Below are 16657 nucleotides of genomic sequence, written 5' to 3'. Positions count from 1 at the left end.
GAGAACAATACTCCTTCATGGACACAATGGGAAAACTCTAAGTCAAGTGTCAGCAAAAAAAAAAAAAATCTAACAAAACATTAAAAGGGTTATACATAGCCTCCATGTTTCGTTTATCTCAGATATGCAAGGATATTTTTACACTAAAAAAAAAAGCAATGTGATTTTATATATTAGAAAACTAATATGATTGTCTCAGGCTATCCTGAAAAATAAGTTTGATTAAATTAACACCCAGTAATAACAAAACCTTTTAAAACACTAGGAGAGAAAGGTGTGAACAACAAGCCTACGGGAAATATCATACTTGACAGTGACTTACTAAAAGCCCCACCTCTGAGAGCTAAAATGAGAAACAACAACAATAATCTCATTGTACTAGAGTATGCAGCAAAAAAATTTCAAGAGAAATTAATAAGATGAATGATTGGAAAGGGAGAAATAAAACTGCCATTAACCCCAAACCACCTGGGTACATACATCTGAGTGATGCTACAGAGAAACTACTCAACTTAAGAAGCAAACTAAGCATCATTTCTGGATATGAGGCCAAGGAACAAAAATCAAAGTGTACTTCTCAATATCAGCAACAGGAAATAAAAAATGAAAAACTTAAAAGATAACTATTTGCAACAAGACCGGAACTATCAAAAACCTAGCAAGAAATCACATAGAAAGTCTAAGACCCACTATCTTGAGAACCATAAAACATTATTTAGAGAAAATAAAGACCTAGATAAATGAAAGAATATTTCATTCATAAATTACAGTATTTTATGTAGTAAAGACATTTACCACAAATTGATCCATATATTCAGTGAAATCCAATTAAAACCAAAACATTTTTGAGGAGGTGATGATAAGCTGATTCTAAACTTGATATGGAAAGCAAATGAATAAAAATAGTCAACACAATCTTTAAAAAGAAGAAAACAAATACAAATATGAAGGGCTTACTCTGGCCAAGCTAGATTCAGTGTTCTCCGTAGCTTCATTAAACTTTGGACTATAGGCCCCAACATCTCTTCTCAGAGCATTTACTTTAGAAAGAAGTTGTAACTTTTTTTTAATCTGCCCCTTTAAGATGTAAATAGCCTACAACCCAAGAATATCTTTCTCAAGGACCTATTTGAAATGTAATTATCAAGAAAGATAGGGCTCAGGTCTTCCAGACTCTGTGGGAGGGTAGGAGCCAAACTTTGATAAGGGACAATTAGCAAACACAAAGTGGCTTAATCACATTGACCATCCAACCTTTTAATGTGCTCTAATCTTTTTACACTAGCTCATCCCAGCACTTAAGAATTCTCCCACCTTTGGTTCAGTGGACCAGAGTTCAGTCTCTCTCCCCTATTGCAATAGTCTTTGACCCGTCATTGCAATAATCTTGAAAAAATTTTTTCTTGCCTGTTTAATCACCTGGTACAATTTTTATTTTATGATACTACCAGTATCAAGAATATTAGAAAGCTATAGTAACTAACGTCGTATTGACATAAGTATAGGCAAATGTACACACAGAAGTAGAGTCCATAAAGTGAGCCACACATGTATAGGCATTTGACTAAAGGTGATGCTATTGAACACTCTTTGCAATAAATCATGCTATTTCAATTGGATCTACATAGGAAAAAAATGGACATTCATTCCTTTTTCACACCAGAAATATGAGATGGAATATAATATGAAAGGTCAAACAATAAAGTACCTATACGGCACTCCAGGAAAATATCTTCTAGGTCTTAGAGTAAGAAATGCTACTTTTAAATTCAGGACAAAATTCAGGACACTACCCATAACAGAAAATATTGAAGTGGGGTATAAAAACTTCTGTTTATTAAAGTAGTAATTCATAGAGGAATAAAAAGATAAGGTACTTAGGAGGAAAAAAAGAAACTTGTAATATAGGTGGCAAACAATCATCATCCAGAATATATATTTTGAAAATAACCACAACAAGTCACTAAGAGAAATATAAAAAAACTCAGTAGGAAAACAGGCATTTCAAAAATGAGGTCTTTCAAATAACTAACTGAAATAAACTGAAATTGTGCTCAACTTCATGAGTCATCAGTACATGCAAATTAAAACAAGAGATGTCATTATACAACCATCAGAAAGGGTCAAATTAAAAATTTGACAGTATCAAGTAGTGAAGATGTAGAGCAATTTGTATCTTTATTGACTATTGAAGAGAAAAAAATGTATAAACCAACTTTAGAAAAATCTAGTAATACCTATAAAGCTAAATATACATATATTCAATGATCCAGCAATCCCAATCCTCGATGAATATCCAATATAAAAGTATACAAATATTCGCCAAAAGATATGTATAATTATTTTCATAGCAGAATTATTTGTCATGGTCCTACACGTCAAACAGCCCACATTTTCTTAACAGTGGATTGTATAATTAAACTGTGGTATATTCATAAAAAGAAAAATTAATGAACTAGTGCTATTAATATAAGCAACATGAATGAATCTCACAAACAATGTTGAGTGAAAAAAGTCATGAATCAACCTATTATGCAATTCCATTTACATTAAGTGAAAAATACAGCAAAATTCATCTGAGATATTATAAATCAGGATAGAGGTGGGACCAATTTATGACTGTGAGAGGGCTTGACAAGCATTTTGAATGTTGGCAACATAATATCTTTTTATCTGGGTGTGGAACTATGGGTATGTGATCCATGTGAAGTCTTCAAGCTTTAATTATGATTTGTGTACTTTTCAGAGTACTCCAATAAAAAGAAAATTATGCCATAGTATAAATTTTAGATTTTTTTCAGAGACCAACAGGGCCAGAATTCTTTTTAGATTATATTAGAATTAACACTTAATATTCATAAGGAATATTATCATTCTAACATACTTGCATATATACACCTATAATAATCTTCTAAAGGTTACGACATAATTTTCTCCAATGAAACTGAGAGATCAGGACAAAGCCTAAGCAGCCCCAGCTCTGCCACTTGCAAAGTACATGAACTTGGATTTAGCCTCATTACACATAGGCTTTCTCATTTGTGAAACAGAGATAGCATTACATACAGACTATATTCAATTCTTAGGAAATAATGAGCACACAGAAGTGCTAATAATTATAATTACTGCTTCATGGGCAACAGTTGTTGACACTTTGCTCAGTGAAAGTATTTCTGCCACATTTAAAGTTATTTTTATTTTAAACATGCTTTTTATTTGGCAAATACAAAATTAGAGATCAGAGAGAGACATCAAAATTATTTTCTTCTGTATTCTTCTTCATAAATAACCTCTATTTCTCAATTCTGTAGGATTTAACATTTCATAGCCTTTTCCCCCACACTAATTATTCCAAAGGTATGTACCATAAACACTTTTAGTTCCATATCCCAGTTCCATAGCTCAGTTGGTAAAGAATCCGCCTCCAATGCAGGAGACCCCAGTTCAGTTCCTGGGTTGGAAAAATCCGCTGGAGGAGGGATAGGCTACCCACTCCAGTATTCTGGCCTGGAGAATTCCATGGACTGTATAGTCCATGGGGTTGCAAATAGTCAGACACGACTGAGCAACTTTCAACAAGTTCCAAGTCATGATAGACGAGGGGACATTTTAGCCTTTCTGAAGAGCTACTTTTTAGTAGACTATTTTCCTTCTAAACAACAGAGGCACAATTATAGTATATAGATGGCACCCAAAAGGGAGTGGTCATCACTATATAAAAATACCACCTTCACAAAGGAAAATCTGAACTCAGTCTGCTACATGAGGTAGGACTTTTCCAAGCAGACATGATGAAGGTGAGTATTCTGAGTGCTAGGAGTACCATGGACAAAGGTGATATACAGAGGATCAGAAACAGCCTGGAGGAAGGGACTGTAGGTTGAGGGATATGAGGGGTATAATAGGAGGTAAGTGTTGAGAGACAGGTCGGGGTGGGGGGGCAGTTATTCACTGTAGGCCTAAGTGATGAGAGTCTCTGGAGAACAGTTAGTTACTTAAGATTTAGCAGAGGAGAAACTCTATTATGTAAGCTCTTGAAATTCTGCACTGACTTTAATGTGAAGATTGGATTGAAGCAAGATAAGAATTCAGGCAAGGGTTTCCAGGGGTTGCAGATTATGGGCCCTATCTTGGAAAATAGTAACAGGAACCGAGATGAAACACTGAGTATGAGCGAGAGCGCAGCGATGTTTTGACTGACTACATGACAGGACTTAGAGGAGAATGGGAAGAGATGCATCCAAATGCCTCCAGCTTTCTGGTGCAGGTGCCAAGGTAAATGTTGGTACAATAACAAAACTGGGGGAGTCAGAAGCAAGTTTAGAGGTAAGTAGGACACAATCGGTAAAGTTTCACCTTGCTGTATTTGAGGTCCATTTTGAACTTCACAGGGCATATATCCAGCAGAAAATGGGAGAGAAAAAATTGTGCTCAGAAAAGACGTCTGGGCAGAAGACATACAGGCTTATCAACTTGTGTCTACTTTTGATAGCACTACCTTCTGAAGTAAAACAGAGAAAATGTCTTCCTTTTTCAATAAGATAAAACTGTTCACATGTATCTTATCTCTGCTTAGGTTTTTCTTAAAATTAAATAACTCCTGGTTCTACAAACTTTCTTTACAGATTGTCATTCTCCCTGAAAAATTCAGTTAAGATATTAAAAGTGTATCTGAACCAGCACAGAACATAATTATTAGTCCTTATAATCTAGACATTATGCTACATCCAAGATCACATTAATTTACTAAGAATCTATGTCATCATGCTGTGATTTAATCTTAAATTTGTATCAAAGTTCACTTGGTCTCTCTTTCTTCCTTCCTTCCATACACACACACATATCCATACATATGGATAAAATGTGAATGTATATATGAGCATGTACTTGCATTTGTATAGCTGTATGTAGATACTGATATACTTACATTTATATATGTGTGTGTGTGTGTGCACATGTGTATATATACTCGCACATATATACTCTCACATGTATAGATGGGGACTGAGATCTTTCTTATCAAAAACTTAACTAAGCAGTAAACTTTCAAACAGTAAATATGCCTATTCTGATTTAAAACATGAAAGACAAGTATATGACACTTGCATGTGACATTCTAACTTCACAGGACATTGCTATAAAACTTCTAAAGTCATTTGGGAGAGGAACTCATCCATTAACCACTCACATGGGGGTGAAATTTACACTGTGCCCCAACTATATCATCAAATGGATTCTTGTCCCCAAACTTTCTGACTCTGAGGACTGAATAAATGGGTCCAATCATTTTCAGCCCAATTACCTCGCACATGAATCAGATAACAAGAAGGAATATATTAAAACACAGACATTCACCACTAACCCACATAGAAATAGGAAGGCTCACTGTATCCATAGACATCTCATGAGAGACTTTGCAAAATACTTCAGGGAAATCAAAACATTTTCTCTTTATTCCATTCCATTGGGTCAACCAACTTGATATAGCCACCAAAGAATGTGTCTTGATAATACCACATAATATTTGCACATATTGCTCAATGCCATTTGATATCAAGTTGGTTTTAATGTCTTGATTTCAATGAATGTATCCTAGTTCTTAGAGACCTTTCTAAACTTTGAAAATTATTCTTTTTGCAATAAAGTTTATTAAGTTCACTAGATGAGCAAGAAACTATACATGTGTGCACAACCTTATGTTAATAATCTACTCTAAAACTGTATTTTCCAGGTTATTCTTCTTCAAAAGAGGCTACTTGAATGTATCCATTCTTATGATATACCTTTAATTCTCCAATATTTTAAACAATAACTTTAAGATTGAGGTCATTTAGCAAAATAATCCACACTTTTTATATGCCAGAAACCCTCACAGGTCTGTGGCCTTAGACACATTTAATATGTTTAGCCTGACACTCAAGTGTTAAACCCATATAGAAGAACATGTCTAAAAATGAGATTTTAATAGTTCTACCTTTTATCAGGAAAATTTTTCATTAGAGCATCTTCTGTAAAAGCTATTGGCCTCACCAGGTTTCTGATATTTTTTCACTAGAAACAGCTATCTCCCTAGAACAATAGGCTTCCTTTATGCTCTATTTATAGTCTTTTTTTCAGTTTTCAAATGTGAAAAAACCATAGGACCTATGCACCTCTGAAACACCTCCCTTATTTTGTTTTAGTTTTTGCTCAAAGCCACCTTCTCAGCAAAGTTTCCCTTGACCTCCTCCATGTAAAACTGCTTCCTTCTCCAGTCTATTTTCCCTTATAGTTTTTAGCACCTTTTTCATAGTATTAAAAAAAAAAAAAAAGGCTTGCTTAGGTATTCTGATTCTTGCTGGAACATAAGCTTCAGAGAGGAACGATTTATGTTTTGTCCATACTTAACCTCAAAGCTTAGACTTCTGGCTGGCACCTAGTAGGTACTCAATACATATCTGTCGAATGAATGAATGAATATAGTACTTCTATCTGAAATACCTTCCTGCTCTCTACTGTTGCTTAATCAATTTCTATTAACATTCAGACTTCACTTTCTGCCACTTCAGTACGCCTTTCTTTACCTTCTAGAGCAAGATAAAAGTCATCTAATAAGGTATATATCTGTCACACTGAACTCATCATGACCAAAATTTTACACTTAATTGCATTTAATTAGTGTAGGCCCAGGAGGGCAAGTACCATGACTGTGCCCCTCACCCATCACCATAATGGTGGTCCCAGTCACCATTTTGGCAGAAGGCTGTTGCTCAACACAAGTTTGTTGACTGAATGAATTATGGTGGAGTTTGTGTCACACATTTAAGTCTAGCTCTTAGATAAGCCTCTGTCTACCTACCAAGCCCTTGCTAGTTCCACTCTTCTGAACTTCAATACTGCAACCAAACTGTCTCTTTTTCAATTCCTTGAGAGTGCCATGGCATCCCTCATAGCTCAGATGGTAAAGAGTCTGACTGCAATGTGGGAGACCCAGTTTTGATCTCTGGAGAAAGAAATGGCAACCCACCCCAGTTCTCCAGTCTGAAAAATCCCATGGACAGAGGAGCCTGGCAGGCTACAGTCCATGGGGTCACAAAGAGTTGGACATGACTGAGTGACTAACACTTTCACTTTTTAGAGTGCCAAGCTCACTTGATATATTGTTTCTCCTTCCTAGAAACCATATGCACATCCACCAATCCCCTTATACATATACTTCATACAGTTCCATCCAATGTGTCTTTTAGATCATAAACATCACTTTACTAGGGAATCATTCCATGCTTTCAAGCTTCAGCTTAAGTCAGACTAATCTGTTGTCACAAAACTTTCTTTCCTTTCCTTCATAGAAATAAATTATGTCCATTGTTAAATATTTGCTCATTTTTGTAAATCATGTAATTAGTGTTTATTTCCCCTGTTAGATTGCTAGTACCAAGAGAGCAGCCACCAGGCCTACCGTGGTGACCAAGAGTGACAAGGAATCAGCATTTGAATTCATAATGGGAGCCTAAGAAATGGCTAGCCTCATTTCAAGGTTCCAAGGAAGGCAGCATGCTCGTAAATTACCCATTTCTGACCCAGGAAGGCAGAACAAATTCTCTTTTTTGTTCACCATTTTACCTCTGTTACCCAGCATAATCCCTCTGACATAGTAAAGACATCAAAAATAATCATCAAAAAAAAGAAAAAGAAGGAGGTATGGTAATATCTTCCATGACTGAAGATGCCACATAAATTACTTACCTTAGTTTTTAGCCAAGCTATTTCTCAAGAAAATTAGTTAACTGGCATCACTGCTTACAAATCTACTGATATCACAGAAACCTCTAAAGCTAAGGACAAATTTCTGACCTGTGGTGACATTGCTGAGGGACAAGCTGAACCTTGGAGAGACAGAATCAAATTAATTTACAAGAGACTGCACTTTTCAGTGTATTATCCTTCATAAGTCATGCCATCTTTCAGAATCCCTAAGCATATGTTCTGACCTAACTTTGTTTTTCTTCAAACCTTTTAAAAAGAAGACTTCTAAAAGTCTTTTAAAGTTAGAGAAAAATCTAACTTCTAACAGAGTTCACAGAACTAAGTCAATACATGTAAAGATATTCCATGAGGAGTATTTTTAGAATTCTAACTCAAGATGGGAAGCGCATCTCTCTCTCTCTTACTGAATTACATCAAAGACTTCCTTTCCGAGTCTTCCCCCATCTGTATCTCTTTCCTAAAGGCAACTGGAAATCCATTTTGAGGCTCTGCTACTTCTGTAAATTGGAGGGAGATGGATTAAGGCATTGTGGTGACATGGGAGGCCTCGAGGGGAGAAAGAAGGTGTGGGATGACCAAACCTTGCTTCAACAAAAGCGCTTAAAGATTCTTCCTGGTTTCTGGTCAGTTTCCCCGCCCATTGTACTGAGTCCGTATACCTGTTTCTTTTCCTAAAATTCTTACTATTACTTCTAACAGAATTATTCAGGGCCCAGTATGAAGCACGGTAGTTCAGTCTCTGAAGTATACATAGACTTCTTGCCACTCACACACAGGGCATTTGTGTTGTTGTTCAAGCGACTCCTCTAGTGTATTTATCTTTTTACTCTTTATTATTTCTTCTCTCCTCCTCCTTTTCTATCAACTTCTCACCCTCTTCTCTTTCCTTATAAAAATTAAACTAGGTAAGGTAAGATTGTATCACTAGCAAGGGACCTAAGAAAGAATTATCAAAATTTCAAAGTCAAATGAGAGCCCAGTATTTCAGGGCAATTCAAACCAATTGTTAAATAAGGCGTACAATTCAAACATGGATGGATTCCTCTGAGACTGAGGAAACTGTTGGAATAGGAAGAAAGAGAGGCTAAAGCAGTGGCCTCCTCACCACTGAAGTCCCTTAACTCTGCTCTTTTAGACACTAGTCAAGATTATCTAAAATCAGGTGACAGTACAGGAAATGAGGTATCACAAGGGGAAATGGGGTTAAGGGGGAAAGAGGCGATTGGGAGGCTATTTTCAACACTAATTAAGGGGGAGGTAATCACGGACAAATATGAACTGAGTTTGCATGAATCGGGGACAGCCAATACATGCACAGCTATCTTAGTAGATGTTTCTGGGTCAAAGAATTAAAGGCAGAAAGTATAGTTAAAAAAATGAAAGTAGGATAATAAATATAGAAAACCTTAGGGCCACCACTCTTAATTTATTACCTAAGATCTAACCCAGTCACCATCTGTGAGTGCTCTGGACTAAACAGTTCAAGGTGGCCTAGTCCCACAGGCATCACCTTGGAATAATTATATTCTAAAGCTAGTTGTACTAGGTCTGATGATGCCAAACTGAATGTTTTTCAGTTGTTATTTTCACTGGAAATACTCTATGACTTAGAAAAGTTTCTGTTATTTTTTTTTAACCAGTCACCCATCTAACCTCTGCCTCCAGGCCTTCTTTCAACTTTTCTGAAAATGTCTAAGAAACACTGAATATTAGATTTTTACCTATTTGTAAATAGTCACATTATTGTATCAGAACTATGGCATTTCTTAAGATGGGTGTAGCAGCAGCCTGTCAGTCCTTTAGCAAGTCGTGTGTGTGTGTGTGTGTGTGTAAAACAAATCTGATCACATATGCAATGAGACATTATATTATTGAGTGTCATAAACCTTTTTAGATCTGTAATCCTCGCAATTTCATTGAAACATAAGCAATTAACATGAATCACTAGTATATATTAAATGCTCAATTGTAGCAGTTCAACAGCTTTGTCTTTCTCATTTAATGATGGAGAGTGAGATAATATTGTTGGAGATTGCAGTCTAAAGCAGTAACCTTAGGAAATGACATTTCACTGGGATTAAAAAAAATACAATTCACACAAAAAGAGAAGAAAACAGAGATAAGGCTTTGAAATCGTGTTATAGGTTAGGTAAGCGAAACTAGGTTTAGAACAATCTTGGCCTTATAAAGCTATTTAAACCCACACTGATTGGATCCTGAGACGTGTCAGACTATTGGCCCCTAACCATCATAGAAAGACCGGCATTTGGTGGGTACAATGAATGCCTCAAATATAATCTGTGGTTGTGTAAATGTGTGAATGTATGTTTTACATTCTGAACAATAAACTGCTGTATTTTTCCTTCATGTTGATGTTTGGTATATGCATATATGCATTGTTGAAATTAAAAAAAAATACAATACAACTTTATCATTTTCAATTAGGAAGAAAATATAAAAATATGAAAATATTCACATTATCCTTTATCAATATGTATGAGTTAAGTTTCCAAGGACACAATTACTATGAGTCAGACTGAATGAGAGACTGATAGGCTAAGTGTCTGCTCCAACAGAACTTCCATGATTTAAAAATTCTGCTACATTCTCAATGAGACTTAAAACTGAAGGCTTCCAGGAATAAACATAATGAAGGTGCTAGATTTTTTATTTGATTGAATGTGATCCTTTTTGTGTTCTTTTTTTAACCTTTGTCCTCAGATTGCAGGCTTGATGAGAACATAAATAATATTCCACTACCAATTATCTCATATATGGTATTCAACTATAATTAAAAAACAGATCTGCAGTTATGTATTTCCCCAAAGGCCAAGAAGCTGCTATGAACAAACAGTGAATAGTGAAAAGGAATTATGCACAAATGTCCCGCAGATGAGACATAATTTGAATCAGTTTAAATAAATACATTGCATGCTTAATATTTGCCATATACAAATTCTGTTTTAAATATTCTAAATATTTTCTGAATTGCAATTAATTATTTTGAATGACATATTTACTGTATTAAAGAAAATAATCTGACCTTAAGTTGTTCTTCCAAAGCAGCAGTTGCATGATCACCACTAGATTCATCAACAACCACCACCATGTGCGTGAGAGAATTGACTCTGACTTGTTCCTGTTCTAGGTCTTCTTGAAGCACCTGAAAGATAAAATTTTAAAAGGAAATTAAAAGTCTCCTGCTCTGTACGCCAAGAAACTTTTTTTTCCCAAATGAGTGTGATTCATTTCTGCCATTTCTGCTTTGAGTAATGCAATTTTTATTAGACTAGAACCATTTCCAGCAAATTTTCTGCTATGGTGCTCAGCAAGATTTGCACATTTTTGTCAACGGAATGTGAAAGGAAAGAGAGAAAAAGCATCTGCTGATAAAGGCATACTAAGATGTGCTGTCCTTTATCCCACTTCCTGTCACCTTTTCAAGGACTGTTCTCCTAAAATACTTGGCTGCCTCGAGCGTCTTCAGTGTCTCCTCTACAGTTCTCCATTAACAACCAAACCAAAACAAACTCTTGACCCCCAAAACCCTTATCGCTTCTGCCTTGTTATATGTTCCTCTTCACTAAAAAATAGTTTGTGTTTTCTACAGTTACTCTTTCCACTCCCTTAACCTACTATTCCCTTTATTCATTATCCCATTAAAACATCTCTTATAAAAGTTGCCATCAACCTCCAGGTTCCCAAATCTAATAGCCATTTTGTGATACTATTTTAATTGACATTGCAGTTACCAACCTAATTAACCACTCCATAGTGGACCTTCTCTCTTCTTGAGTTTCAGGTACCGCCTTTACCTGATTATCCTTTCATCTCACTAAGAACTGCTTTTTAGTTTCTTTGCTGGTTCCTTCTCCTCCACTCAATTATAAATCAAATGGCATTCCCCTGGATAAAAACCAACGTGGTCCCATGACACTAAGAAGGAAAATCCAAATTACATAACCAGAAATCTTTGTATGATCTAGTACCTTCCTTCCTCTCTAAAGCAACTGCATACCATTCTCACCCTCTGACACTATGTTTCTTACTTATCTTCTCTCTCTTTAACTGTGTCAAGCTGTTTGCTTTACCCCCAATTGGTCTTCCTCCATATCTTTAAATAATCTCTCCTTCTTATCATTCAGGACTCAGTTTAAGTGTCACCTGCTCAGAAAGGCTTTTCATGAAGATGTTACCCAAATTTGCTTCTTAGTTACCATTTCTATAACTTTTTATTAACTCAAATAATACAGCTTAATTTTATCTGTTTCATTTTAAAATTTTATTTAATTGAAGGATAATGGCTTTACAGTGTTGTGTTGGTTTATGCCAAACATCAACATGAATCAGCCACTGGGATACATATGTCCCCTCCATCTTGAGCCTCCCTCCCACCTCCCACCCCATCCCACCCCTCTAGGTTGTTAGAGAGCCCTGGTTTGAGTTCCCTGAGTCATATAACTTTCTTAACATCGCATTTTCACATTCGGATTTTTCTTCTGTATTAGTCATTTATTGTTTATCTTTACGTACTGGAATATAAGGTCCATTAAAACAGAGACACTCTCTGTCCTTCTCACTATATTCCATACAACTAAAGATCAATAATTTTTTATTGAATGAACAGCACCACGTGCAGGGGTGAGGGCAATATGCACAGATGAATTTGGCCCTTCTTGACTGTGTAAAGACTACAATCTAATGGGTAAGATTCTATTTTTTTAATGTGTAATTACAATTATACTATCAAGCTTATATAACCCCAAACAGTACTCCAATCTTTTAAAAATCATAGTGTATAGATTTCTTATAAAGATAAACAGGAGAAGGCAGAGAGGAATAAACAGATGGTAAATAGGGGAGGACTAAACAGAGGAGGCTGTTCTAGATCCAAGACACCTGGCCTGGGAGCTCCAGTTCCACCAGATCTTATCATGCTACACTAATTATTACCTGGAAATGACTAAATGAGTATGTAAAATTCCTAATCATCTACTCTGCTTCTTAGAATATGTTATTATATAATACAAGAAAGAAGAAGGCGGTTTGAGACAAAGCCTGTTACGCATGCACGCGTGCTAAGTCACTTCAGTCATGTCTGACTCTTTGCAACCGCCTGGGTGTAGCTCACCAGGCTCCTCTGTCCATGGCATTCTCCAGGCAAGGATACTGGAGTGGGTTGCCATGCCCTCCTCTAGGGGATCTTCCTGACCCAGGGATCAAACACGGGTTTCCCGCATTGCAGGCAGATTCTCTACGATCTGAGCCACCAGAAAAGCCCACAGTGCCTGTTAGTTTCTAGAAAACCTGCAGTCCCTACAGACAAGGCTGTCCTGGCACCCATGGGACTTGCTCTTAGTTATTCAAACTGTAAGGCAGGTGTAAGGGAGCCTAAGAGGATTAGCTACATCACAAATGTGAATGCTGGAGCATTTTTATCCTAGGACTTTTATTTTTCAAGTCTCAACTTTTAGAGCACTATAAAATCACTTACTTTTACTTCCTCTCTCCAGATTTTCATGGTACATTTTCAAGTGAAGCAATTTAGAATAAAATGACTATGCATCTATTTTGTGTGTGGAGTCTGTACTGCCTATCACGCCTTTGACATTCCAGAGCTTACACTGGTTAATAAAACTCTTTCTGCCATGAGGCCGAAAATGGAAACATTAACATTCAGAGTTGCCCTTGAAAGTCATGTTTAGTCTGTGTTTTTTTGAGTTATATAAGCCAGGACTGGGAACATTTCAAATGTGTCAGCCAGGAATTTTAAAAATAATGACTAAAATAATATTTTGGTGGCCAATATATCATAAATTGGTTTCTTTAATTTGGCCAAGTCTTTTTTTTCCCCTATCACTCAAGCATGAGGGTATATTCAGTTACATATATTAAAGACAATTAGGAAATATTGCTCATGTTTTTTACCTTTTTATGGTTTTCATATTTTTTTTTAACAAAGGAAACTGAGAAAGTCATTGCTTGATTCATGAAATACTTATTTTGAAAATTAGGTTGCATCTTTCTAAAGCATATGTGATCAAATATACTAGTTTTTTCCTCCAGTACTTAGATTTCTATTTTATCTATTGGTTAAATAGATTTGCTTATCTATTGGTTCTATAATCATAAATTGTATTCTTGCCAAATTGATCATGGGTTTACATGTTATGCTTTTGCTGAAGTGCTAACACAAAGTACCACTAAAGCTAGTTGTGAGTTAATAGCTTTAAAAATCAACTGTGAGAACCACCTGACCTCTAAGTGAGTAGAGGAAAATAAAGGAATATGGAAAAGGTTCTCCACAGTGGATGAAATCTTGAACAGTGCTTAGCACTGCAGTAAATTCACATATACTATATTTAAGTCACTTCCAGTATCTCCTTTTCTCTTTTATGACTTCTTCAAATTATATATATATATTTACTCCTAATAGGGGATTAAAACAGAAAAGCTTAAATTGACATTTCTGAACATACTCAACATCTGCAAGACAGAACTACTGAAACATTTCAATCATATTCTCTATTTTTCCAGAACTTAACTTCAAAAATAAATATTAATGAATATTATAGTATTAGCTAATTCCCTTATCTTCAAAAGACAATCAAATATCCAATGTTCAGACTTCATTTTTAAAAATGAAGTTGTCTCTGAGAAGGAGTAAAAGTGCCATACAGAAAATGGTGGGTTTAAAAGTTAAACTTTTCTGCCAACCTTTCTATCCATGAATAAGGGTCTTGATCATTGGTATAAAGTACAGCTCCCTGCTTCCCTCTTTGGGAAAACATGGATTCTCAAGGCAATTAATTTTTAAAATATATTAAAGTTTTTAAAGCTAGTTTACAATTAATTTTTAATTAAATATTTACTTCATATGGATTTCAATTTCTCACAGCAGGATTTACACAATGGATATTTACAATTGACTCACTAATTAAACTTGATATATGAGCCAAATTATTTCAAGTACAGATGTATCCCCAGAGAAAAACAGCAAGCTTTTTGCCTATCAGAAGATAATGTCTTCAGATTAAAATGTTGTAATATGTGATTGTTAAAGCCTGTTTTCCTTATTAAAAGAATATAAATTATTTGTACACACAGATACATACTAGGTGTTTTATTATGTACTTCTTGCCAGAATTTTTATTAAAGTGATGCATTTGTTACAGTTACCAGATTTTTAAAAAATCTGTCATGGTCCTAATTAAATTTCTATACCATTACTTGATACAAATGTCAGCAATGTTTGTTTTCTAATGTCAACTAAGAATCTTTTTTTTCCGTTATGACAAGAGAAAAGGCCAACAGTGAAATTTAACATTAAAAATGCTTAGATTTGGCCAACTTAGATTGTGTTATACCTCTGTAAATGATTCCATTTCTTATAAATTATTATATATCTAAAGAATCTGACAAAATTGTTGTTCCGTTAGTACATATTCACATTTTATGACTTAAGGATGACTTTTCTTCTATTTCCTTCAAATGTTTCAGTGGTACTGAATTCTTGCCCTAACTCATGTCAAGTGGGTCTTCAAAATGTGGTTAGAACAATCACTGAAGAGTCACTTCAAAGCTTACCTCAGGCTATTTTGTCCTTTCTTAGCATATATGTGAAATAATGTTTGGGAAATAAAGTCATGGAAATATTTAAGGAAAGGTAATTATTATATCTGACAGTTAGAAGTGAAGAGCAACAATTAACAGAACAGTAGAGTAATAGAAAACAAAAACAAGTTTGGGTCTCTAGTAAGTTACATAGGAGAGTATACAGTGCTTCCCTCGGTAACAGTATATGCTAAACATCACGAAACAGGAAAAATCACTGGTTGCCTATGTGCATAGTTTATTTTATTGTTTCTTTTACCTTAATAGGAAACTGCCAACACTTGCAAGTCCTACATATACACAAACATACCTAGAAACGACACAGGTCATCGGTTCTGCACGGATTCTATGGCCATCTACCGCCTCCTCACATATCACTTTAGATTAATATTATTAGAAATATGCTTAATAAACTATTAAGTAATTCATAGTTTTTAGCTTATACAACTAAATGTACATAAAACAAAAGGTTATATTGAGTACAAACTGTGCAAAAATATTAAGAAACCAGAAGAGTTTCTAAGAACATGGGATCAGTGTAACATCTGGGAAAGTACTATCTTAGAAAATCCAGCTTAGGAACCAAAAAAATCCCTAGATACTTATGAACAATTAGTTAATGCAATATTCTGGACATAAATTGATTTTGTTTTCAAATAAAAACATCCCAGGCAAACCAGAAAACTGGTGGGTAGGCAATATAACATCCTCATCACCTTTTCTCTTGTGGCTATTCTTATGTCCTTCTTTCCATTATCCCTACACTGGGCTAGGCTCTGTATTCCCTATTCTATCTATTCCTTGAATGAAATGACTCAGAAATGATTGGCCATTTTATTTTCAGTCCAATATTGACTTTAATAAGCCTGATTTGTCACTGTGCTGTCTAGTCCCTCATGAGGATCTATTTACAGTATGCAATTTTATTATCAATTTGCTAAATATTTTAAATAAGCTTCCTCAGCAGGTTCTCCTAGAAGAACTTTTATTTAGATATCTACTTATTTAACCACTATTGTATGGTTATATTAGTCTTTATAACAGAACTCATTTTTTACCTTTTTTAAAAATTTTTATTTATTTATTAATTTTTTTTTTGCCTTTTTGTTAGAAATAAATGTTTATATTTTTTCCAACTCCTAAGCTACAAGAGTGAGAGGCGGTGCACTAAAGACCATTTCAATGATGCTTTTTTAAAAGCAACCAATGCTTACCGATTTCAGGAAGCAGGCTCAATAAATGTGAAAAATTGTTGCAAAAACAGAGCTGATCATTAAGTTCCTGTGCATCTTTCAGA

General features: G+C 35.1%; 1 protein-coding gene across 9 annotated transcripts in view; it reads right to left on the bottom strand.

Moving 5' to 3' along the window:
- Positions 1 to 16657, bottom strand: part of DMD (dystrophin) — a 2532480-nt gene that overhangs the window by 1482665 nt on the left and 1033158 nt on the right. For all 9 annotated transcript variants that reach the window (XM_043457704.1, XM_043457699.1, XM_043457698.1 and 6 more), the window contains one exon: positions 10790 to 10909. In XM_043457704.1, coding sequence (XP_043313639.1) covers positions 10790 to 10909 — 120 coding nt within the window. The remainder of the gene's footprint in view (positions 1 to 10789; positions 10910 to 16657) is intronic.

This window comes from Cervus canadensis, chromosome X (genome assembly GCF_019320065.1).
Source record: "Cervus canadensis isolate Bull #8, Minnesota chromosome X, ASM1932006v1, whole genome shotgun sequence".
In the NCBI taxonomy this organism is placed as follows: domain Eukaryota; kingdom Metazoa; phylum Chordata; class Mammalia; order Artiodactyla; family Cervidae; genus Cervus; species Cervus canadensis.
Note: the sequence above shows the minus strand (reverse complement) of the source record. Positions and strands in the feature narration are given on the sequence as shown.